This window comes from Oncorhynchus mykiss, chromosome 16 (genome assembly GCF_057628025.1).
Source record: "Oncorhynchus mykiss isolate SJ-2025 chromosome 16, ASM5762802v1, whole genome shotgun sequence".
NCBI lineage: Eukaryota > Metazoa > Chordata > Actinopteri > Salmoniformes > Salmonidae > Oncorhynchus > Oncorhynchus mykiss.
This window is the reverse complement of record NC_143037.1, coordinates 44,366,173-44,392,398: the sequence shown is the minus strand read 5'-3', so window position 1 is coordinate 44,392,398 and position 26,226 is coordinate 44,366,173. Positions and strand designations below refer to the sequence as shown.

General features: G+C 41.7%; 1 protein-coding gene across 4 annotated transcripts; it reads right to left on the bottom strand.

Annotated features, from left to right (window-relative positions):
- Positions 1–10,349: 10,349 nt before the first annotated feature.
- Positions 10,350–20,701, bottom strand: LOC110492004 (coatomer subunit zeta-1). Of its 4 annotated transcripts, none has more exons than XM_036946916.2 (9): positions 20,556–20,701; positions 18,128–18,196; positions 16,448–16,529; positions 15,558–15,649; positions 15,385–15,440; positions 15,209–15,286; positions 13,905–13,956; positions 13,127–13,165; positions 10,350–10,918 (listed from the first exon to the last, which is right to left on the bottom strand). In XM_036946916.2, exons 1-9 carry the CDS (start codon positions 20,571–20,573, stop codon positions 10,871–10,873), a joined length of 534 nt encoding a protein of 177 aa, XP_036802811.1. In that variant the 5' UTR covers positions 20,574–20,701; the 3' UTR covers positions 10,350–10,870. The 4 variants fall into 4 exon arrangements, with proteins under 4 accessions (XP_036802811.1, XP_090058955.1, XP_090058954.1 ...); XM_090202829.1 differs by having other exon boundaries at positions 18,109–18,196; positions 20,556–20,627; XM_090202828.1 differs by lacking the exon at positions 15,558–15,649 and having other exon boundaries at positions 20,556–20,658.
- Between the last annotated feature and the right edge of the window lie 5,525 nt (positions 20,702–26,226).

Genomic DNA, 26,226 nt, shown 5'->3' with positions numbered 1-26,226 from the left:
ACAGAGGCCCCTCTTCTACTGCTACTCTGTTAGGGCCCTACACACTAAGGATAGTCCGAAGACAAATTAACAATTATAACCAAATATAAATCTGTCAATATCTCTATTTTAAGAGGTTTTCAGGTTACAAAAATATCTGTGGTTATTTTGTATTTTTCCAGGGTTCGGTCTCTTTACTTACCCCTGTTTGGTTCCTGTCTATGGTCAAATACCTCTCTCACACACACACACACACACACAGCCAATATGATTGAAACCCTCTGTCCCAACAATATCTCCCTCTCCCCATGGTGCACGACCCAAGAGCCTTTCCTCCTCTCTCCTCATTTCATGTTTGATTAATAAATGGTACAGCCGCTCTGTGTGAATGCCGTGGAAGAGTGTGTGTGTGCGCGCACGCCCTCCCTGCTATTCATCATAACAGCCCACCTCTGTGTTAATTAGCTCTGGTATTTAAGCCAGCATACAGACAGAGCGAGGTGTACCTTTTAAACGTGTGTGCACACTTCATTAAATATTCACGTGTGCTCGTTACTCCAAACCCCACCGCCCATTGTACACCACCTCTACACACACAGGTACTACTACCTAGTACATACCGGCGGTGTAGCCACCCAGTGACAAAATATGGATACAGAAATGGCCTTGTCCCTTGAAACCTAGAGTTCAGGCTTAGGCACTTAAAAGTGTGTTAGATCAATTGGTTTATAAATGAGGACCAAGTTGTAAAGCATGGTTTATATCATGATGTGCTTCTGAAGGTAAACCACAACCTTCCAAAGCTTCTCAAATGACAGCCTATTAGTAAACAGGTACAGAAACACTTCCATTACCAGGAGGCATTTTCCATAAATTCTGAAATCCCAACAGCTCTGCATAAAGAAATTGTGAAAACAATATTTTTTTTTCATGAACACCAAAATAATATTATATTCTGAAATACTGAATGCAATTATTCTGAAATTAATTATATATGAGAGTCTGAATCCTTATACAGAGTATAACACAGAGGCATAATAGACCCATAAAAGAGCTGTTCAGAGGACCCAAGACATCAGTGAGCATGAAGTACTCTCTTGGGACAGGAAAGCAAGAATGGACCCTTAAAATGGCAGCCATCTTATGACTTACTGCATAAGGGTGATAGACAAAATGGCTTCCAAATAGTTGTTTTCATTTGGTTTAATGGGTAAATGCAGAGATGGGCAATAATCCTGTAAAATATGTATTTCAATTAGTTTGGAATATTTTGTCATTTGTATTTCACCGCTGGCCTGAATCCAATGTTTTTTTGTAACAAGACACATTTGTGTGCCATTTTTGTAAAGTTTTTTTTATTTTTTTACAGCAGTTCACAATTTGTTGCCCCCATGGTGTGATGAGAGCGTCAGCAAAATTACCAAAATGTAAGACTTCGATCACAGGAGGTTGGTGGCACCTTAATTGGGGAGAACAGGCTCGTGGTAATGGCTGGAGCGGAATTAGTGGAATGGTATCAAATACATCCGACACGTGGGTTCCATGTGTCTGACGCCATTGCATTCGCTCCTTTCCAGACATTATTATGAGCCGTCCTCCCCTCAGCAGCCTCCACTGTTTTAGATGCATCTTTTGCCTACTAAAAACAGATAGAAAGCAGCTCTATTTTGCACAGGCAATCACTTGATTAAAAAAAAAAAAAAAAAAAAAAAAACATACTAAAAAGTCCCCTGGCTGTGATACTATAGAATTTATTTTATATGGGACGATAAGCAAAAGCTGAAAAAAAAAAGTTCAAATTTACAGTTCGTTTACCACCAGATAAGCTGCTTTTTGACATTTTTGTAACACTCAAGATTAATTAGCTGAAGCATATTATTCCCATTCCTCAACACTCCTGTCCCATCTGATCAAGTCTGGAAGAGAAGTTGTCACCATCAGAGCATATGATGAGTGACTAGGGATTTGAACGAATGAAACAAGTCACACGATTGGCCTACTTACATGTTTATCACACCAAATCATGCATATTCATGTGTTAACCCATGAGACTCACAGACTAGAACAAAGTTTCATGTTTTCCCCTTCTGTCCACCCCCATGCTGAGAGAGTAGAGATCTGGTGTTGTATTGGTTCAATAGTCATTCACATTCCCTGCATAGGATTGACACCACTTCCAGGCCGGCGCCCAGTCCAGCCCTCCTTTCTTTCCAAACCAAGACAACATGGGTGGGTGCCTCAGTGAGTGGTTTGCCACCCCAGCCCCCTGCAGACAGGAGGAGGCTGGAGAGAGTCATAGGCGTTTAGCTGGGACAGACAGCTACATTAACCCACTGTGGCCCCACGCCACCACCACCCCATTAATCTGCAGCTCGTTGGGACCCGTCAAGGCCGGCGAGGCGGGGCTGGTCCCTCTTCAGGGAATAATCGAGCCAAGACATCATGGGTGGGCGTCACTGCCACCCAGTCAGCATGCTGTAGTCTGCACTACTAGTCTCTATTTACGTAAGTCACTCTGAGATCTCCAAAAAGTCTCTCAAGGGCCCAACTCAGAGTTGAGATAAGCAGGCAATACTCAGACTTGTGTGTAAATCATTCATTTGGAGACGTGGGCAAAAATGTAATCACCGGCTCTCAATTCAGGATACAGCCCTAAACCTGTTAGCTACAGTGCAGTATGTCACAAGTCAGGAAGACTAGTTAAATACATATTGTTCTGGTCTAAAAAGTCATTTCACATATTTTGCTTGTCTAAAGAGGCCCTTCACATATTTAGTCACTGAGTTCACCAAGGGCCTCTCTAAATCTGTTACAGCAACAGTATGTCAGGAGTTAGGACCAAGAAGTAGGTTAGATAAAGTTTAAAAAATTATATATATATATAGTACAGGTCATAGATATGCTGCACATGAAATGCGAGTCTCCATAATCTGTGCTCACCATAGAGGAGAATTTTAACAAGGCTTCTTCCAGGCTCAACTTCTAGGCTCAGCTGTAGCAGTGTGACTTCTGGGTCGAATCCCAAAATACATCCTATTCCCTATTTAGTGCACTACCTTTGACCAGGCTCTATACATGGAATAGAGGGCCATTTGAGACACAAGCCCTGGTATGAGAGACTGTCTGATCACTTGACTGCTCTGCTCTGACACGCTGAAGTCATGCAGAGGATTTATTAAAGCAATATTCCAGCCCTGTTTGTAATCAACCTGTATGACATACTTAGTCATTTCTGAAATCGATGCGCATGGAGATATGATACAATCATGGCATATTAACCCAACGAGGCGGATGGGAGCGATCAAAAACAGAACATTAAAAAGGTTTAGCGCTTTACCTTACACATTGTGGCAACATATCTTTTTTTTAATGCTCACTTGATAACTATTATACGCTTTTGATATGATTAGGCTGTCTTGTCATAATCAGAGATGGGCAGTATTTCTGTTACATGTATTTGAAATACGTATTTCAATTACTTTTGAGTCATTTTTATTTCACCGGCCTGAAATACAATCCAATTTCATTTGTATCAAGATACTTTTTCGAGACCTGTATTTAAAATAAAAATGTGTAGCAGCTCACCCTGCATTGAAATCAGAAGTCTGATGGCACTATGGTGGGATGAGTGTCAAAAATGTAAATGTAAAATAATGTCAAAATGAACACTTGCAAGCATGCTGGGTATTATTCTAACGAACTCTGCCTGCGAAACAAGGCCAATAATAATACCCAGTGTGCTTTGCAATTGTTCATTTTTACATTTTGGTCGTTTAGAAGACACTCTTAACCAGGATGGATGAATAGCTCAGTGCATTCAACTAAGGTCGATCAAAAAAACAAACATCACAGTCATAGCAATAATAATAAATAAAAAATTGTTACCATTACTGAGAATGTTGTTGTAGTTAAGGCGTCTACTTTTATATATTTTGAATGAAAATAGCAACAATATATTTTATGTAGATAAAATACAAGGGGCTTTTGCAAGCAAAGTATACAATACTTGCCAAGTGTCTCTTATTTTGTTTTGAGACATTGATCGGTCGGATATTTTGTATTTGTAATAAGATACTTAGACGTATCATTTGCCCATCTGTGGTCAAAATGTCAGTCATGAGTACACAGAAGCGAGGAGCTATGCTGTTTAGGTGCAGAACCGGTTCTCTCTTTTAAACACAGCACAGCAACAGTGAGTCTGCGTCTGCCATGTACTAACCTCGAGCTAAGCAAGTTCATATCCCGGTCTCTCTCTCAAGGAATTATGCAATTACATTGCAGTTGTCCAGGTCTTCTTTCTCTCTCACGCTCTCTCTTTCTATTTTCCAGCAATTTTCCACTTGAGCAGACCAACCTAACCTGTAAGTGTCAGGTGAAGGAGTGAGGAGGGATCTGATATCAGGTGAATGATGCATGAATCCCTGGGGTTTGATAGACAGGGGCAGCCTTACCATTTACCCTTAGAGATATTCACGGGTCACTGCCGGTACAAAAGTGCACTCTGGGCTCATATTCATAAATTAGAATAACTTTATTTATTATTAATATTATAAAGTGTCTCAGACTAGTGAGTGCTGATCCAGGATCAGTTTTGTCTTTTGGATCATAATGAATTAGATGAAGCCACTGGTTCTGGACCCCGTTTTGGCTTGGTGGGAGATCTGGCGACGTGCCCTTGGGCGGGGCACTTGACCCTGGTTGGTCCTGTGGGTCGCTCTGGACGGGAGACGATTAGAGAACTGAATGTAATGTAAATGTTGAGTGGTTTCACTGCAGGTAGATTGTATGTTTTAACATTTTTTTTAAAGATACAAAAAAAAAGAAGATTATTTAGAGTCGGAGAGATGGGTGGGACCTGATCCTAGATCAGCACTCCTACTGTGAGGCGCTTTATGAATACAGGCCATGGGTTCCTTTGGACCTCCACGGGATAGAATGAAGGCATAGGAACTGCAAAAGGCATAGAGGAATGGTAGGACAAAGGCGAAGAGAAGACAAGCCAAGTTGGAGTCTTTTTTCCATTTACTACACCCTGGATAATGCATGTCATTAACCTATCAAGGTGCTGGAATATTTATATGACCAAGTTAGAGAAGCAAATGAAACATGATGAAGGATGGATGAATAGCTTAGTGTAAAAGCAAAGTTATTCAATGATGGAATAAAAAGCGTTATCCTAACAAACCTCTAACTTTCCCACCGAAAGGATCAACAGCAGCTAATAAACCAGCTACGGTCCTTGTGACATAAAAAAAAAATAAAAAATCATTCATCAACACGGAATTAAACAGTTGCATTAGTGATTTATCGTCATCTTATGTCTGGCTGATGGAAACATAGCTAGGCAGTAGATAGATAATGTGTAGCGAGCAAACTGTATTTATCGCTGATTGGAGGAGATACGGTACCCGTGGGCAGATAGACAGGGATTCAAAATGACTGGCAGTTTGCGTCTGTTGATCAGTGGTGGTATAGTGATTTAGTTTGCCACTTTAAGTCTTATTATAGGTGTTGATAAATAATAAAGTGATATAATTCTGCCTCGTTGATTACAGGATGTATGGGCCGGGGATAGACGGGGTAAGATGGGTGGATGGTTGAGGAGGCAGTTACTGATCCTTATGATACCGGTCTACTGCTGGATAAATAAATATCTGATGAAGTCGCTACAGACAGACAGGACACACACACACACACACACACACTTCAATGATGATGGTGGAGCAGTTGTGTGTGTGTGTGTGTGTGTGACTCGGGCTGCCTCTCATATTGACCTCTTTCTCCGTGTGACTCTTTCTAGTAGGAGTGGGTCTCTCCTATTATCCGTCTTTCTCTCTGCGACTCTCTACTAGTAGGCTTGTGCTTGGGTCTCTCCTCCCCTATGGTGACGTCAGTCCAGCAGCGTTAACCAGCAGGCAGCACCACCTCCCTTCAGGGATAAGATTTTATGACTGAAACCTGACACCGTTTCTGTGTCCTATAAGCGACAGAGCTGTAACTCACTTCAAAGGCAGCTGGCATCGAATCACAGCACGGCCATAAATTGCCCTGTCACGCCTGGGCCAATCAGGACAAGGCACTAAATCACACGTCGCGCTGGCGGCCAATGGAAAGACGGTGGCGGTAAATCTGTCAAGCGTATGTCTGTTAACGGTGTTGTGGTGTGGTTGGGGAATCCATGGGGAGGGAGGAAGCGAGGGGAGAAAGTGAGAGAGAGAAAGAATAGATGACAGAGGGCGGAGGGGAGGGAGAAGGGGTGGGTGAACTGAAGGCTACAGCAGTATGCCACAGAATAAAACGCTTGTTTTCTCCCTCCCATTCTTTAGCCACGCCATGTTCAAAGTCACATCCAAAACATACTGTTTAAAAAACTTAAAAAGAGCATAGAGAGGGCAGACAGAGGAATGTGACAAAAACAAGACTAAACACGGCCACAAAGGAGGAGAAACATATGTCGTCCCCCCACCCCCGAGGGATGGTACTGGAGTTGGATAACACCAGGAAAAACACCCATAAACCTTTACTGCCACCACAGACGGCTGTATGTCTGATGTCTGCAGTGAAAATGAGTTATGGGAATTATTTTTTCACCCTCTCTTTGCATCACTAGCCAACTCCTCCAGTCCAAACTGTAGGTTGACTGTGTCATAATAACACTCACCTCTGGCTCTGATAGCCATGAAACAGCAATATCAGTGGGCAGACAAGCTGGGACAAGCTGGAGGCATGAGGGCAGACAGTGGGACTGAATGGCTGGAGGCAGACTGCCCCGGGTCTAGGGGTCAGGGGCTGTGAGCTGCACGCTCTGCTCAGAGTGGCCTCTGGCTGACCAGATGTGGCCCCCCCTCCAGCTCTCTGCAGCAGGCTACAGTCAGCGGGTCCAAAGCAAGAGTGGTTGTCGTCTAGTTACTACAACACAGCAAGACAGAGGCCTGGATCTGAAGGGATTTCATTATGCTTCTAAATCACAAAGAGAGAGAGCGACAGACAGACAGAGAAACTAGCAGGTCCTCTTCCCACATCAACAGCCTTGTGCGGAATGACATCTGAGGGTTCACGTTTCACGTATGACACGTTTCACATGTGTTCGGACATAACATACTATTAAAAAAAAATTGAGAACAGACTTTCAGTGAGGAACAAGGAAAAACATTTTACCAAAAGTAAAACTGCAAAAGGCATAGAGGAATGGTAGGACAAAGGCAGAGAGAAGACAAGCCAAGTTTAAGTCTTTTTTTCCCCCCCATTTACTACACCCTGGATAATGCATGTCATTAACCTATCAAGGTGCTGGAATATTTATATGACCAAGTTAGAGAAGCAAATGAAACATGATGAAGGATAGATAAATAGCTTAGTGTAAAAGCAAAAGTTAGTCAATGATGGGGGGAGAAATAAAAAGCGTTATCCTAACAAACCTCTAACTTTCCCACCGAAAGGATCAACAGCAGCTAACAAACCAGCTACGGTCCTTGTGACATTTTTAAAAAAAATCATACATCAACACGGAATTAAACAGTTGCACCAGTGATTTATCGTCATCTTATGGCATTGATTTGAATACAATAATTGTTTTCTCTCGCAAAAACAGACCGTGTGCTGAGTTATGGCTGAGGGGGCCGGGGCAGAGAGAAAGTGCTGTGGTCTGTGCTCTGATGGTGGTGTTGTTGTTTTTGGCTGGCTACTCCACAGAGCAAAGCAGCAATGATTTTCTATTCTATGGGAATCCATAAACAGCCCCTGTGAGGGCCACCATGGCGACCAGAGCCATAAAGCATGTCATACTGTAGTGATGCTGTTGAGAAGAGACCAGCCCAAGACCCCTTTACTACCCCTCCTCCATCCATGCTTTCAGTCCCAGCTCCCCTCCATACACACACACACACACACACACCTTTATAGCTCTCGTTCACACAGTCTCTGTGCCTATAAATTATTTTCTGATTGGTTTAAATTGAGGAAATGTTGCTCATGACTATTTTCTACATTATTCTGTTGAAGGCAGACAAATAGGGGTGCAAATGTTTGGTTTGTGTGACGCGTCAGTCTATCCTATGATAAAAAAAACAACAACGTCTTCTGAATGATCACATTGTGGACGCTGCAGTAGCAGCGGAGTGGATGTTTGAGCGTTGGTGTATACCAGTGATCGAGGAAGTGTGGGTAATGAAACAATTATGGGCTTTGACCTACGGACCCACTGCCGGGCCTCTAGTCAGATCCTCTATTGTCTTGCTAGCAAGTCCACCACTCTTTACTGTGTTGAAGTGGATACAGAGATGCCATGACTGACAGGTGTGTCCCCATCACCGGTACCATGCCATTTCGCCACTCCCAATATCAAAACAGTTTGCTGATACTGAAGCTCAACCTATAGCACATGTCCCAGTCAGTGTGTGGTTTCACAGGAGGGAAATCAGGAGGTGTGAAGGTTAAAAGAGGACAAGGTTATAGACAGCAGCAGATCTAGACAGCAGCACTGCCGTAGGTGCGTCGATTCATCTCGCCGTGTCCTCACCCAGCAGAGGAGGGAGGGAAACAGCTCAAATGGATCCCGCACGCACAAAAACACACATTGGTACTTCCTGCATTGCCATTCACGCACGTAGTTGTCATCTAGATGTTCTATATGTCCCAGTCACTGTGTGTGTGTGTCCTGCCGTCCCTTCAATTCCAAGCAGATATTCCACCGGCGGGAGGGCTGGCAGAACCTTGGGGCAGTCAACGGCTATCTTTCATCAGATAATTATCTTTCATCGTAAAACGCCGTAGAGGTAATTTATATTAATTATACAGGAATGAGTATAATAGTCTGAAACGCCACGGTTGACACGCTGTACATAACACGCTGTAAAACAGCCAGGAGTGTGTGGTGGGCTCGAGCCTTGTAATTGATGGGACAAAAACAGCGGCATTGTGTCTGAGCAGGTCGAATAAGCAAACATCTTAAGAAAAAGGACAATCATGTCTGGGTCAAGGCTTATAAGGCCTCACTAGCAGGTTTCAGGCCTGTTGTTCTATGAAACACAAACTTGCTAAGAAAGGGTGCTTCGGTTTGGATTTTCATGCCCATTCCCCATTTTTACTTCTACTTTAATAAGACCGAGGGTCAGTGTTATCAAACTCCTCTGATCTGACTGGACATTAATTGAACACTCCCTTCATCTCTTTCCGCCTTCGATATCCGAGCCAAATTAACATTAAGGAGAGAGAGAATAGAAAAGAGAAGGGAGCCCGAGGTGAACAGCAACCTTATCCATCCATTGTCCATGAGCAGTACATGCTCTCTGTCCTAGAGATGGGTCTGTACACGCTGGGGTTGTAAACTTACAACAGGCAGTGTGAGTGAGTACATTAAAGACACCTAGGGAAAATCTATAACGTTAAAAAAAATATAGATATAAAATACTAAAGTCATACTGATGCTATACTGATCCAATACGGTTCACATTAATAAATGGTAGACCAGTTATGAAACATGGTACACATCTCAGTTTGCATCAAACACCTTATAGAAGTCAGATTGAGAATGTGTGTAACTACACTAGGGGCAATAGGCACCAAACAGACAAACAGGGAGGGACCATCTGAACTTCTTAATATCGATTTCCATTCCGAAAAGTTAAACATTTTCATTTGCGTGCCCTTATAAATACAACCCAGCAGTGCTGGAGGAATGCAGACACTAAAAGAACGTGATATAGTGCCTGATTCCGCACCCATTTCTCTGGAGGGCATCTTTCAATTGATTTAAAATTAATGTGGTGGTGGTGAGAGCTCTAAAAAAAAGAAAAAGAAAAGATGAATTGCATGCTTCAATTCATCTCTGTACTGCTCAATTTGGATTGAATGTGTAGTGAGATTACCAAGGGAAATCAAGGTAACTCAAGGTAAAAACATGTAAGACATGATTCATCAGCATCTAAACACATAACGTTAACTGAAAGTGTCTCAATAAAGACGCACTTAGTTACATCAAAATAATTTACCTCAGGAATGGGTTTTGATGCGTCAACCAGGAGATGGAGCCCTTGCTTTAGCTGGGAGTCTCTCCCTGTTTGGCCAGCCAAGTTCTCTGGAAATACATTGTCTGACATGGGAATGTTGCCACTGAGGAGACAGTACATGATTCAAGTGGACTGAAATTCCACGTAATCTACAGGGCATTAACTGGGGGGTTCGAGCCCTGAATGCTGATTGGCTGACAGCCATGGTGTGTGTGATATATATATATGAGAGAGAGTAATGGAGCATAGTCTACCAGAGTTTTCATTTATAAAAACCTTACATTAACATATTTCAATGTGTGACAAGATCAATAGGGCGACCAAGAACATAACCAACCACAAAATATCATAATAGTCGAAGCGTCAGTGTTTAGAAATGTTTTTTTTATTCAAAAGATTTAAATGACCGAGTTCATAAAGTATTTCCGAAGAGCACATAGTGACTAACAACGATGTTGCCTGATCGGACCATATGTCTGGACCATAGAATTTGAAAGGAGTCATTTCTATGTAATGTAATGTTATCAGAGATGAGGGGCATGAAGCGGTCAACGGAAGTGGTAAGGGACTGTGGAAGAAAAGGCGAATCAAACCACTGGAATGTATGGACACGCTAGCATCCAATCTCTCTCATAGCTAGCGCTAGAACTAGATAACAGAAGAATACACCTTTACAGTAAAGACACACACATGATAGAAATGATTGATTCAGACAGACAAAAACTCAGATATCCCTTGCCCTGGCAGTGTCTGATTGGAGGAATGGTGAGTAACGAGCACAGGGGAAGAGATGGCATCACAGAGAGAGGGAGCCATGGGTAATGGCGATACAGTGTTAGATGAGGGGGGGGGGGGGGGGGGGGGGGGGGGGGGGTCGACAGGTTCTATCGTAGCAGAGACCATTTGATCTGTTCCTTGGCAGACTGCAGCACCTGTGGATGGAAAAACTGGCCTTATAAAACAGATCATACCAACACAAGTAAACAAACCTGTCTGTGTAATCAGCCATCCAGCTTTCGTTAACGACATCCATTTTATGAGGGCATGCATCTCTCCTTACAAGCACGATATGCATCTAGATACATGGGCTCCGATACAGGAACAATATGTTTACTCAAAACGATTCAGTGCGATTTGATTGTGTGTGTGTGTGTGTGTGTGTGTGTGTGTGTGTGTGTGTGTGTGTGTGTGTGTGTGTGTGTGTGTGTGTGTGAGAGATGTAGTGTTTGAGCTGAGCCATACCATAGGGGGGTTGTCCCCCCACTTTTAATCTGAAATCCTTATCACCCACTTATTAAGTTGTCATATAGCAGATTCAAATGTTGAGATATAAATAGACATGTTACTCTGTAGAAATGAATAGAGCACAGCTTTGGAATTCACCCTCATCTCAAAAGTAAAATGGTTTTGACAGTTGGAACCTTACGGAGGAAAGCTGCTCTCGTCTCGAGTTCAGACCAGTGAGGGCCAACAAAACTGATCGCTGGTCTTGTTACGACATCACACCATTACCCTGTCCATGTAAATGCACTGACTGTTGAAAGCACAACTACCAAAATGATTTTGTACGGTGAACCTGGCAATCGAAAAGCCCCAATCAGCAGTTAGGATGTGCAATCAGCAAGATATGAGTGTTCAATCCGTAGCATACACAGCTCCACCAGTAAAACACCATTTTCTACAGCGCATTTGGTAACAATGACCCAGCAAATGACATTTTTTTTGTCCCTCAATGAATAAAGCCTATGATTTAATATTGCGAAAGCCATTTTACAAACATCTGAATGCTTAAGGTATCACGCAGATGTAGCCAACGAATATTAGAACAGGGATAGGGTAGACCTACCCCTCGTTGGTGACTTGTTGATCAATTTCAATCGCAATTACATACAACAAAAAGTTTAAATAGGCTGAAGGAGAGGACGCAGCAATTCAGTCACAATAGATTATAGGTATTTTCCCAATAAGGCAGAAATAAATGAATATAGTGAACTGGCTATTCGTAATGTTTCATTCGGTTTTCTTAACCGATGCATGCTTCATTTGGATCAGTTTGGGCTCCTGCGGACCGATGCACTCGTATCTTAAACTTTTAAACTGGGGACCGACGCGTATCGGGAAATCATTACATCCCCACAATTTTTGACTTCCATATCTTTTTAATATATTTTTTTTAAATTGCACTTCAAAACGAAAGACTTTCCTTATCGAAACAAATGAATGTAATCCACCGAAAGAATCTAATCCACCTTGGTTTAGAAGACCAATGGACCATTTTAAGGAAATGGAGGGAGACCATATGATTCACATAAAAATGCAATTATTAAATTGACCTCAACAAAAAGTTTAACAAAAAGGCTAGATGGAGGAAGATGAGTAATGCCAGTAAAGGAAAATATGCAGGAATTAATTAATCATCTTAATTTGTTGAAGGAAAGGAGAACAAGAACCATAAAGCATGAGGAAGACAGCCAGCCATTAATCAGTACAGAGAGAAAGAGAGAAGGGATGGAGAGAGAGGGAAGGGATGGCAGGATGGCAGCCTGTCACAGGCCTCTTAAATGAGGACATTAATCAGGAGAGGAGCTAAGCGCAGACGCACACAGGCATGTGCACACACAATGGAAACCACCACTGGCTACCATACCATCAGCCAATCATTTCAAAGTGTGTGATTCACAGCCAAAAGGATTAAGGAAGTGTGAAAGCAACACGGTAGGATCGGAGATGGTGAAGTATGCGGATCACCACCATGTAGAGGAGAGAGGGACATTGGTAGCCTGGAAATCTAGACTCAATTCAGCTCCGTTTCAGTTCTTATTTCACTCCACTGTCATTAAATTAGTGAAGCAAAACAAGAGAGGTGAAGTGTAGCGTGAATCAGTCTGGATTCCCAAGCTAGGACATTTGGCACAGCTCTAAGGTTTTGTCCAAAATGGCACTCTATTCCCAATATAGTGCACTAACTTCGACCAGAATCCTATGGGCCCTGGTCAAAAGTAGTGGACTACATAGGGAGCCATTTGGGACACACACTAAGTCTCAGGAGAGTGGAAAGTCAATAATGCAATGGAGCATATTCCACACTGAGCAGTGTAGTATGTTGAGATGAACGAGGTAATTAGGGCTGTTTTTCTCACCTGGGTGACAGTCTGCTCTGAGTAAGGCACATCTTCCCCCTGTAGGAGAGAACACATAGTGGCCTTCAGGGCATAACAATAACATTTTGGTCCACCAGGCAAAACGTCAGTCTTTTACCCAAAATATCACAGATGAGACAAAAATGTCACCTGCCCCTTTAAGGGCGGGAGGTTGCCGTGGTTGCGCGACTGGAGTAATGTTTGTGCCCGTGAGATTTTATCTGACTAGTAGCCGTGTCATCTTCTCTTCAGTTGAACACTCAAAACAGAAAAACAACCTAGCTTGTGAACAAAACAATGTAAACAGCCAAGAAACACAAGCATAAAGTCTCACTTCAGTAAACTTTTGTTTCACCTGCGCACAACCCCCAGCCAGGCAGTGTTTCAGCGCAAGGTGTAATAGGCTATATAGGATTTGTAGTTCTTTGATATTGTACGATAAATTTACCAGCTATGATACAAAAATGGCAGAAATGCTTTGAAAACAGCTACTGCAGCATTTATTTGACTATAAATGTGATCATTCTTGACTTTTTATTCACTAATGCTAGTGAAATGCTCACACTGTAGAGCTGTGACCACCCACCAACAGTGGCTGGTGAAATAGACACATTTTCCACCAATGACAAAATCAACCTGTATTTGGCAGGTTTTAGCTCCAGGTCACACAACAGCACCAATACTCAGAACACTTTCCATTAAGGTCCACTAGGTTGAGTGAAGAGTACTTTCTGGGGAGAGGATGGGAGGGGAGGGGAGGAGAGAGACCTTTACTTACCCTTAAAGCTACGCGGTGGACCACTTGCTGAGGATCACTCTCCAGAATCACTCTGTAGGAGACAGCAGGGAAAAGCTTGTTATCACTCACACACTGCAAGGACAGAGGGCCACACTCAGTAGCAGTGGGTGGGTAAAATGTATTATTATTATTTTTTTTTTAAATCACTGGGGAAGCCAGAAATAAAAGGCACATTACAACCTGTGTTGTGATAATTGCGTAACCTGTTAGTTCATATGTCTTGCCACTGTGTTGTAAAGGCAGAGACAATAAGAAGACACAGCGGCAGAATAATTTCAACCACACCTTTGTTTCATCACAAAACCGGACAGCAACCTCTGTCCGGTGGAGTCCACGAAGCATATTGCATGTAACAAACAGTTACATGACCTACAGCATGGTCAATCAAGTTAATGCTTCCGGCATACCTCGCACCACTAAACAACTACTCCACGGAGAGTTACCGCAAGTCGCAAAGAAAACAGGAGCTGCCTCCACTATTCCAGCACCATTTCAACATCATCAAATCACCTATGCTTAGTCTAATACAGTGACAGCTAAAAGGCTAGGGGTACAATGTATGAATGAATGGTTGGGTCAGAATCACCATTACAATCATTGGCCAGTACAGAGAATAAAGTAAAACCACAAGTCCAAATGTCTATCTCCATCTATGGCTAATTTAGGAAAGGGCCAATTTTACCTAGCTAGCTAGCTACTGGAGGACAACGCAACGAGATGCAACAATTCAGGTTTCTCTGTCAATGACGTTTTGCTCTCGACGCGATTTGATAGGAGTGACGCCAAATCCAAACTGGCTTCCATTGACGCTTTTTTTGGAGAGCCAGGACCATTCACAGTTGATCTCACTGATTGGCTATTATTTACAACTTTTTTTACATTTATTTTTTTAAATGAAGGGACGCCAAATGTTCGCTGGCATCCCTTGCATTCAATGCTATGGGCAGCAACAACGTCATACTCTTTTGGAACAGACAGCGTCAGATAGATGCCCCTAACAGAGACAGAAGGGCGCCGTTTCGTTTGCTCGGATGCTTTTTTTTTTTTCTCCTCTCAATTTTTGGGGGAAGCCTGGCTACCCTTGGCATCCATCAATACATAACACTGCCCACACTGGTCTTACTACCACTGATTTTACTGACAGCTGCTTTACTGAGGAAAAAGTTGTATTTACTATGACATGTTGTCATCTTACCTAGCTACCTTAAGATGAAAGCACTAACTGGAAGTCATTCTGGACAAGAGGATGGTTCAACTATCAATGTATAAGACATAGAACTCACCCTCCATCCACAATTTCATCCACAGCTAGAAAGAGACCTTCCATGTTCTCAAGTAGAGCTCTCCTCTCAACATTCTTCCTACAGAGGACAGACAAAAGAGAAATCATTTTCCAAGGCTTGCCTTTTGATGATCGATGACTAAATATGTGCTGTAATTAATAAGCTTTAGATCTCACCTCAACATTTGGCTAAGTGAGTCAAACAGACAGTTCAGAACAGCCATTAGCATCAACTGTTGGAGGGAAACAAAAACACACACGCACCAAAAAGGTTATTTAGAGAATGGCTGAAATGAAACATACAATTAATGCATTAATTGTTTCCAATCACGTCCTTCCAATATGATGACCTCATTTTCATGTGAGCTTCCAATGACATAGAAGAAGAGATCAATGTTGCTCTTGTAGACGACTGTGAGGCCCTCTAGCAGAGCGATCTCACCTGAGTAGGCACAGAAACATGACAATGAGACAAAGAGGTAAAACACGATTCAATGACCTGTGCATGTGTTAGTGAAGTGCGAGTTGACTCATAACCCACAGTTATATCCGTGGGGCTGGTGTGTTTAGGGTCATGAAATATTGTGTGGATGAAGGGCATGTGGGTGGAGTGTGGGTTGAAAAAAAAAGAGAAACTTTGCATTAAAAATCCATAAATGTATAATTATTGTGCAATTCATATCTAAAGGCTACATTGAGGTTTTTCTGTAATATTTTTTTGATCTGGTGTTAGGCCGTAAAGCCTAGGCTTACGCACTAACTGTTCACGCGCCAAATGATTTGGGGAATTTGGGCAGAAAAAGTTAACGGCGATCAACTGAGGCAAAAAGGACAATGTCCGAGTTTAATTCAATAAGAGAGTTATTGCACTTTCTCCCTGGTCCCTAAACTTCTTAAAACGTTCCCGGTCCCTAAAAATGTACCGAATCGTAGTCAACTAGATAGAATGAATGCTTCAATCGTTGTATGACATTTTCTGGTGACCAAGGAGTCATTTAGTCTTCTAGGGAAACAAGTAATGACGGAAGAGATGCATTTTTATGCTTATAATTTACTACATTTTGGTAGGCAAACATAAAAAAAAAAAAAAAAAAATTATCCTACACCCACTGTCAATTGTCTATATTTTTGTGGTTTAGGGGTTGCAGATGGGTTATTAGCAATTGCATGGGCAGGTGAACAAAGCTGACCTGCACATAACTAGTCTGTGCGCGTGTGTGTATTCAAATGCATTTCTTACTGTCAGTCCTGTGTGTCTTGCTGAAGATGTTCTTCTCGAAAGCTTTCTGTTCCTTCACTGAAGGGTAGGTGCCATCATAATACTGTCAATAAAGCATTAAAATGCATTAAGAGAATGAGGGGATCGATACCACAAATATTGTTGGTTGTTGGGTAAATCCACTTGAATTCAATCACTGTTTGACAGCACCTCTTTTGGTTTGAATGAAACCTTCCATACATTATTTGCCCATTGTAGAAAATGCGGAGAACGTGACTTTTTGGACCCGAATACCAAAACAGTCAAGAGATAAAAGGTGCATACCCTACCATACCATGAGACATCCATGTCTTGAAAAGATAGACGGTTGAGATTGATATTATTTAAAAGCTTACAGAACAGGGTTGTCAAACTGTTTTAGAATTTTGTTATCTTTTTTCTTTGTAAATGATCTAAAAACGTGTAACCTCATTTCTTTTTTTTTTATAAATCACATTCACAAATGTTGTAGCTTAGACCCTACTTTACGTCATCAGAGGTTTTTGTGCCCGCCATCGGTTGAGGCACAACATGCTTGAATACAGGGTGGGTGTCCTAAAATAATAAAAATAGAAATTTAGACTTTCAAAATGGTACCAGAGGTACATCAGAGAATGTTGACTTGAATGGGAATACCTATTTTAAATTATACTGGAAGCTATAAAAAAAATGTTTTTTAAAGTCCCATACATATATAAAAAATCTCCCAGTAATTTATTGGGCATCACTGTGCCACACTGAAGAAGGCACAGTGATGCCAAAATGTTTTTTTTTTTACCCAATGAATTACTGGGAGGTTATATATGGAGTGTGAGATTCTTCTGTTTTTTATAGCTTACAGTTTATTCACCATTAGTCAGCACCTCTACACTAAATACTTTTCGCTGGGTGTGTGCCATCTCATGCTTTTTATTAGTTTAAAATTATTCTGTCAATCCTCCATAGGAAACCTACTGAAGTCATAAAAATATAAATAATAGACATGACCATTTAAGTTGACATTGATCTGAAAAGATAGAAATAGAATTCATAGAATGGACCTATGATTGAAATGACACCCACCTTGTACCCAAGAGCATGTTGTGTCTCAACCGATGGCTGGCACATCACAAAAACCTCTGATGCGAATAAGATTATTATTATTAAATAACATTTTACACATTATTAGATCATTTACATTAAAAAAAGGTTAAAAATGTTTGATTTTTATTCAACAACAAAAAATATATTAAATTTAAAAAAATGTAAGACCCTGTTTTGTAAGGTTATAAATTATATCAGACTTAAATATTTATATTCTCCAGTGATGGACATGGATGTCTCATGGTAGGGTGGGGTATGCAAAATGGGTCAACTTTGAACACCTCTATCTCCTGAATGTTTTGGCATTCATGTCCAACAAGTCATTTTCTGACCACTACATCCATGGGCAAAGATGTATGGAAAGTTTTGTTGAAATCAAAAGGGATGCTGTCAAAAAGTGATTGAACTCATATGGATCGACCATGTTCGTACATTTCCAATGGTAGGCTAATGCAGCTGGGTATTGCATAACGACAAAATTAGTTACATAGCAGAGCTTGCCAACTTAAGTCCTGAATTACTGAGTGTGCAGGCTTTTGTTCAAGCCCAGTATAACACACCTGATCATCAAAGTCTTACTTTTGCATAGAGCCTCTCTCCATCATTATCCAGAATGAGGACTGCTTTCACAGTGTACAAAGATGGTTCCTGTTAAACAGATGTACACAGACATGAGTAGTAGTGAGGGGGAATATGGGCGTACACTTCCTCTGTGGCGAAATAAGTTACACACAGCGATAGATATAAAGAGGAGTCCTCCATCTGTGCCATTATAACATCTGTGACAGCATGGGCAGTGCCAATGAGGCTACAACCCATAGGAATTAGTGATGTCTAGTTTGAAAACTATGATTTATTTTTGAACTTTTTTTTTTTTTTTTACCCCTTTTTCTCGGTATCCAATTGTTGTAGTAGCTACTATCTTGTCTCATTGCTACAACTCCCGTACGGGCTCGGGAGAGACGAAGGTTGAATGTCATGAGTCCTCCGATACACAACCCAACCAGCCGTACTGCTTCTTAACACAGCGCGCATCCAACCCGGAAGCCAGCCGCACCAATGTGTCGGAGGCTACACCGTGCACCTGGCAACCTTGGCTAGCGCGCACTGCGCCCGACCCGCCACAGGAGTCGCTGGTGCGCGATGAGACAAGGAGATCCCTACCGACCAAATCCCTCCCTAACCCGGACGACGCTAGGCCAATTGTGCGTCGCCCCACGGACCTCCCGGTCGCGGCCGGTTACGACAGAGCCTGGGCGCGAACCCAGGGACTCTGATGGCACAGCTGGCGCTGCAGCCACTGAGCAACTATTTTTACTGACTCGAGTCATATTTCGTTTTTCTGAGTGACGTGTTCATTTTAGTCGTTTGTTTGACCTGCTAGTGCTGGCTGCAATGAGTACTACAGCAGGATTAATACACGCTCCTCCGGCTCAGCGGTTTCAGAGACGTGCTCAATTCACCAACAGTCTGTCATATGCGCGCAGGAAAATAGACATGTTTAGAACTGATATTTCATGCATGGTGCAAGAATGACTGCAATTAATTGATTATTGAATGTTAGGATGGAAACAGCTTTGTAGGACCAAAACATACACAGCCTCTACTCAACAAATTCAAACACGTATCGTTGGGGGGGGGGGGGGTCTTTCACAATTTAGTTTGATTGCGGCCACAACTAGACCTTGCTTCAACTGTATCAAGAAATACTGTTATTTGTACGCCAAGCAATCAACAAATGTACATTGTTTAAAGCACACTTTTACAAGTCTCCGTCACAAATGACAGCTTCAATAAGCCCACTATGGTGAACGAGAGGCTTGTATGATCATGACTTTTTCAAGTTTTCAAATTAATGTTCGCTGGTAGAGGGTCCTGCATGCTCTGGGCATTACAGACTCAAATGAACAAAAATGTGTCTTCAAAAATGGTGGAAGCACTCAATGGCGCTGCCCATGCTAAAACATCCTTTTGGCCACTAGAGGCCTCTATCATTCTCTATGGGGTCCTATGGGCCTGATTTGTGTCAGTCACACTTTCGCTAACACACGTCACTCCAATTATCATGAGCGCCAGTTTAGAATGCAATTAGTTTAAATCAGCTGTGTTTGCTGGGAAGGGGAGTGCGCACCACGCCGGCATCTGAGGACTGGAGTTTCCCATCCCTGCTTTAAGGCAAAGAGTATGGATATACTGACAATATCGTTGTCTCTCCTTCCAAACAATGGAGTAGTTGTCCACAAAACAGCACAGCGGGCTGTCAAACTCCCGTTTATGCCTCTTAGGATTGGTGGAAACATCTAATTGTTTTAATATAGGGTTGTTGACGTCAATGGATAGAGATGCTATGCTAACAGCCTCATGTCAGAATAGCCACCTCCGATGTTTTTCACAAAGTTGTGGGATGTCACGTCCTACAGTACACTCGTAACAACCTAACCATTACAAAACGTATGTTCGAACAAATAAACCATTACATTTTTTGTTGACCAAAGTGGACACTGACCTCCAGACAAAAACTCATCGCTTTGAATGTAAGCGGAAAAAACGAACCATGTCCCCCTGCTGGGGAAGACACATTTTTGGCCGAGTTGGGCTCTCGCTTCGCCTCTTTCGCTCCGTCTGTTACACATCATCAATCGTTAGCTAGCTAAATTAGCTAACATTAGCAACTAGTTAGCTAACTAGCTATGATAGCAGGTAAGGACGCAAGAAATAAGGACATTCACTAACGGAAACATTTTACATTACTAAGCATTGTGACCAGATAGAGGATTTAGCCACAGTTTATAAACTCACATACTGTACCGTCTATGATTTAGCTAGCTAGCTACACACGTTACACTGTTGTAAATGCTACATCAGCTAGTTTGCTAAAACATCCAGCGAGTTAGCTAGCTAATATCTTCCAATTTATCGACAGGCAGCAAACACATTATCTCTCGTGACGTCGGCAAAGTTACTAGACTTTAATTAGTCACATCAGGAATTAAAGAAAAAACATCACCAGCGTTACAGTATCCATCTTCTTCCAATAGGTCCTAGCTAGCAACCTTCTTAGCTTGTTAGCAACCTAGCTAAATATTTATGCGATCTCCCATTGGATGATTACCCGCGTCAGTCATAACACTCCGATATGACACCGCCCAGTCTGTACTGAGTACCGAGTACAAAGGTATAAGGCATTTGCCAACCAGTCCAGACCATTAAGGTGCAAATACTTGAGTGAATAAACTTTGAATATCACCTTTCTGTTACTATAAATTATATAATTGGGTTAGGTGCTCATATCATTAATTATGCAGGATTTAATTGTGAGGGCCAGGGGCCAACATTTGTGGTTGGAGGAGCTGACAGTACTAATTAAGACAAAGATAGGGAGGGACTGTGCAGTTGGGCAGTAACATTTCCAGCAAGCAGTGGTGGTGGTATACCACTAGCTTGCTCTGTGGGTATTATAAAAGTTTAAAGTCAGTTAGATTTCTTTGACCAAAGGACATGAGCTTCAACTCCACCACTGCAAACCTTAGGTATTTACATTACAGCATAATACAGTATAACCTACATGGTAGGCCTACAGTAATGAAGGTAGGCCAACTGTATTCCTCCCTGACTTCAGCACATCTGTTCCCCCCTTTGATTCCTATTGTGTGTCTGAGTATAGTCAGTCATGTTATAATGGAAAAGTTTTTTTTAAAGAATCATCCCACATTAAACCATCCTAATTACCCTGGTTGTTTCTTCTGGGAAGTATCAATCTGGAAACCCATACTAGTGATGGGGTTTCCCCTCTATTCAGAATGGCATCTGTTTACGTGTCAACCTCCATTTTGGTTTTGAACATCAATTTCTGTCTGTTATCGCAAGGAGTATTGCGAGTGTAATATTGTTTTGACGGGAAAGACACATTGCCATTGAAGTTCTTTGCTTTTGTCATAGAATGTTTTTTTTCCAAATCTAAATGTGTATTATATATTATATAGCCTGCATTAAATTATCATATTATCTAAAAATTCACTTGCAACTGTTTTGTGGCTAACCAACACATTTTGCAATGCAGCAATGGGTTTTCACAATTTTACCACTAAAGATTTCGAAATTACCCTTTATGTCTGAGAGGAAACACAATATCCAGCCTTGACTGTACAGTCAAAAGCCTGAATGCTTCTCAGAAGAATGTTGGCATGCCACATGTTGGCATTGCTTGTACTTAGTATAGCAGTATGAGAACATTTGTTACTAACAGATTCCTCTGTTCTCATCCTTGATGCCTGTGTTGTTACAGTATAGCCTATACTTAATATAACCATGACAATAACCATACTAATATTGTTAGTACTTAACATGTTTCATTCCAAAATGTATTCATCATTTACTTCAATAGAGAGGAAAGAGGACCTCCCTCCATAACCAAATCAAAAGTTAATGGTCACATACATGTGTTTAGCAGATATTATTGCAGGTGTAGCAAAATACTAGAGTTATAAAGTATATTGTCATGGCTCTCGTCGTAATGAGGATCGGACCAAAACGCAGCGTGGTATATGTTCATGATTCTTTATTAACCAAAACACTTGAACAAAATAACAAAGTGAAGAAAAAACCAACAGTTCTGTAAGGTGAATAAACTATACAGAAAACAACTACCCACAGAGCACAGGTGGGAAAAAAGGCTGCCTAAGTATGATTCCCAATCAGAGAAAACGATAGACAGCTGTCTCTGATTGAGAACCATACCTGGGCCAAAACATAGAAATTAAGAAACTAGAATGCCCACCCTAGTCACACCCTGGCCAACCAAAATAGAGAATAAAAGCCTCTCGATGGCCAGGGCATGACATATACAGTGCCTTGCGAAAGTATTCGGCCCCCTTGAACTTTGCGACCTTTTGCCACATTTCAGGCTTCAAACATAAAGATATAAAACTGTATTTTTTTTGTGAAGAATCAACAACAAGTGGGACACAATCATGAAGTGGAACGACATTTATTGGATATTTCAAACTTTTGTAACAAATCAAAAACAGAAAAATTGGGCGTGCAAAATTATTCAGCCCCTTTACTTTCAGTGCAGCAAACTCTCTCCAGAAGTTCAGTGAGGATCTCTGAATGATCCAATGTTGACCTAAATGACTAATGATGATAAATACAATCCACCTGTGTGTAATCAAGTCTCCGTATAAATGCACCTGCACTGTGATAGTCTCAGAGGTCCGTTAAAAGCGCAGAGAGCATCAAGAAGAAGAAGGAACACACCAGGCAGGTCCGAGATACTGCTGTGAAGAAGTTTAAAGCCGGATTTGGATACAAAAAGATTTCCCAAGCTTTAAACATCCCAAGGAGCACTGTGCAAGCGATAATATTGAAATGGAAGGAGTATCAGACCACTGCAAATCTACCAAGACCTGGCCGTCCCTCTAAACTTTCAGCTCATACAAGGAGAAGACTGATCAGAGATGCAGCCAAGAGGCCCATGATCACTCTGGATGAACTGCAGAGATCTACAGCTGAGGTGGGAGACTCTGTCCATAGGACAACAATCAGTCATATGTTGCACAAATCTGGCCTTTATGGAAGAGTGGCAAGAAGAAAACCATTTCTTAAAGATATCCATAAAAAGTGTCGTTTAAAGTTTGCCACAAGCCACCTGGGAGACACACCAAACATGTGGAAGAAGGTGCTCTGGTCAGATGAAACCAAAATTGAACTTTTTGGCAACAATGCAAAACGTTATGTTTGGCGTAAAAGCAACACAGATGAACACACCATCCCCACTATCAAACATGGTGGTGGCAGCATCATGGTTTGGGCCTGCTTTTCTTCAGCAGGGACAGGGAAGATGGTTAAAATTGATGGGAAGATGGATGGAGCCAAATACAGGACCATTCTGGAAGAAAACCTGATGGAGTCTGCAAAAGACCTGAGACTGGGACGGAGATTTGTCTTCCAACAAAACAATGATCCAAAACATAAAGCAAAATCTACAATGGAATGGTTCAAAAATAAACATATCCAGGTGTTAGAATGGCCAAGTCAAAGTCCAGACCTGAATCCAATCAAGAATCTGTGGAAAGAACTGAAAACTGCTGTTCACAAATGCTCTCCATCTAACCTCACTGAGCTCGAGCTGTTTTGCAAGGAGGAATGGGAAAAAATTTCAGTCTCTCGATGTGCAAAACTGATAGAGATATACCCCAAGCGACTTACAGCTGTAATCGCAGCAAAAGGTGGCGCTACAAAGTATTAACTTAAGGGGGCTGAATAATTTTGCACGCCCAATTTTTCTGTTTTTGATTTGTTGAAAAAGTTAGAAATATCCAATAAATGTCGTTCCACTTCATGATTGTGTCCCACTTGTTGTTGATTCTTCACAAAAAAATACAGTTTTATATCTTTATGTTTGAAGCCTGACATGTGGCAAAAGGTCGCAAAGTTCAAGGGGGCCGAATACTTCCGCAAGGCACTGTATAATGAACATCCCTTACCTACCAATAGAGGAGCACAATGGAAACAAGTCTTTTGACTTTTTGTATATATAATACTCAGCAATTTTGGTGTATGTATCTATTGCCTGATGGAACATATTTATGTGTTTTAAATAGTAAAATAAAACACCTTTTGTATTGGGAGCTAAAGCAGGATTTCCCAAACTCTGTCCTGGGGCCATGGGGGCACGTTTTGGTTTTTACCCTAGCACTACAGTACCCACCTGATTAAACGAATCAAAGCTTGTTGATGAGTTGGTTATTTGAATCAGTTGTGTAATGCATGGGCAAGAAACAAAACGTACACCCATTGGGTGCCCCAAGACCAAGTTTAGGAAACCCTGAGCTAGAGGATAACATTTTTCATGTAACTGATGTAAAATCACAAGACGTGGACACTGTAAAGTCTAAAGGCAACACTTTGGCATTATGCCCCTTTCTGAAGTATGCTTAAGACACTTCTAACGGCTTAATCAATATGACTAAATTGAACAACAGCATTTACCGGTGTAACAAATAACCTCTTTATCTGGTAGTTCTATCCTGTTCATCATTACAGCAAACCTGATGCTCATGGAGATTCTGCAGAATAGTCCGAAGACGGTCTGTTGAGGTTGAGTAAAATGTTCACCATTGACCAATTGTTACATCGGAATAACAGCAAATGAGGAACATTAACCTGCACTATCATTGCATATGTCTCAATATGACCAATGATAAGATGTTCAGATTAACCTACTTGTGATCTTTCACAATACAGAGTATTTCACCTTTTTAAACCTCACATTTTGAAAAGTTGTTATTCTATGACTATGGCCTATTACTACTATCTTATAACAATAATAAGATTACATTTATCACCTGGACTTTTTCAATGAAGTGCAACAGGAATGTGTATTGTTGTTGCAGTGTGGTGTGTGTGTGTGTGTGTAATGCATAGAGAGAAAGAGAGAGAGAGAGAGCGGGAAGACAAGAGGGAAGGGAGGATGTTGGGTAGAGGAAACTCTGCTGGGTGCTGATAAAAGCAGCATTGGGTGCTTACGAAGGGAGCTGCTAACTGCTGTGGTTTTTGCCATGAGATGGGGAGAAGGGAGCAGCCCATGCTATCGCATTGTCCCTCCATCCTCCCTGCCTTGCACCGTCCGTTACACAATGCTGGACTAACACACTGGGCGTTGTCCACTGTCTACCGTCACCACAAAGTTACATTTGTCATGCAATGTGAAAACACATCGATATTAATTTAGGAATGGGAATGGGTTATATTTTGAACAACATCATCATATAGAGATAGGGGATGCTTGATGCAAACACGTTTTCCTTTCCATGTCTGTTTGTTATTGTCTCTGAGCATTATCTATTGGCAATGCTTGTGGTGATAAAAGTGTTGATCCCATGTTTCATGAGCTGAAATAAAAGATCCCAGAAATGTTCCATATGCACAAAAAGCTTATTTTTCTCAAATGTTGTGCACAAATTTGTATTTCATCCCTGTTAGTGAGCATTTCTCCTTTGCCAAGATAATCCATCCACCTGACAGGTGTGTCATATCAAGAACCTGATTAATAAACAGCATGATCATTACACAAGTGTACCTTGTGCTGGGGACAATAAAAGGCCACTCTAAAATGTGCAGTTTTGTCTCACAACACAATGCCAGAGATGTCTCAAGTTTTGAGGGATCGTGCAATTGGCATGCTGACTGCAGCAATGTCCGACAGAGCTGTTACCAGAGAATTGAATGTTGATTTCTCTACCATAAGCCACCTCCAACGTCGTTTTAGAGAATTTGGCAGTATGTCCAACCGGCCTCACAACCGCAGACCACATGTGCGGTGTGGGCGAGCGGTTTGCTGATGTCAACGTTGTGAACAGAGCACCCCATGGTGCCACCATCACCTCATGTTTCAGCATGATAAAGCACGGCCCCATGTCGCAAAGATCTACAATTCCTGGAAGCTGAAAATGTCATAGTTATTCCTTGACCTGCCTACTCACCAGACATGTCAACCATTGAGCATGTTTGGTATGCTCTGGATTACCGTGTATGACAGTGTGTTCCAGTTCCTGCCAATATCCAGCAACTTCACACAGCCATTGAAGAGGAGTGGGACAACATTCCACAGGCCACAGTCAACAGCACGATCAACTCTATGCGAATGAGATGTGTCGCGCTGCATGAGGCAAATGGCG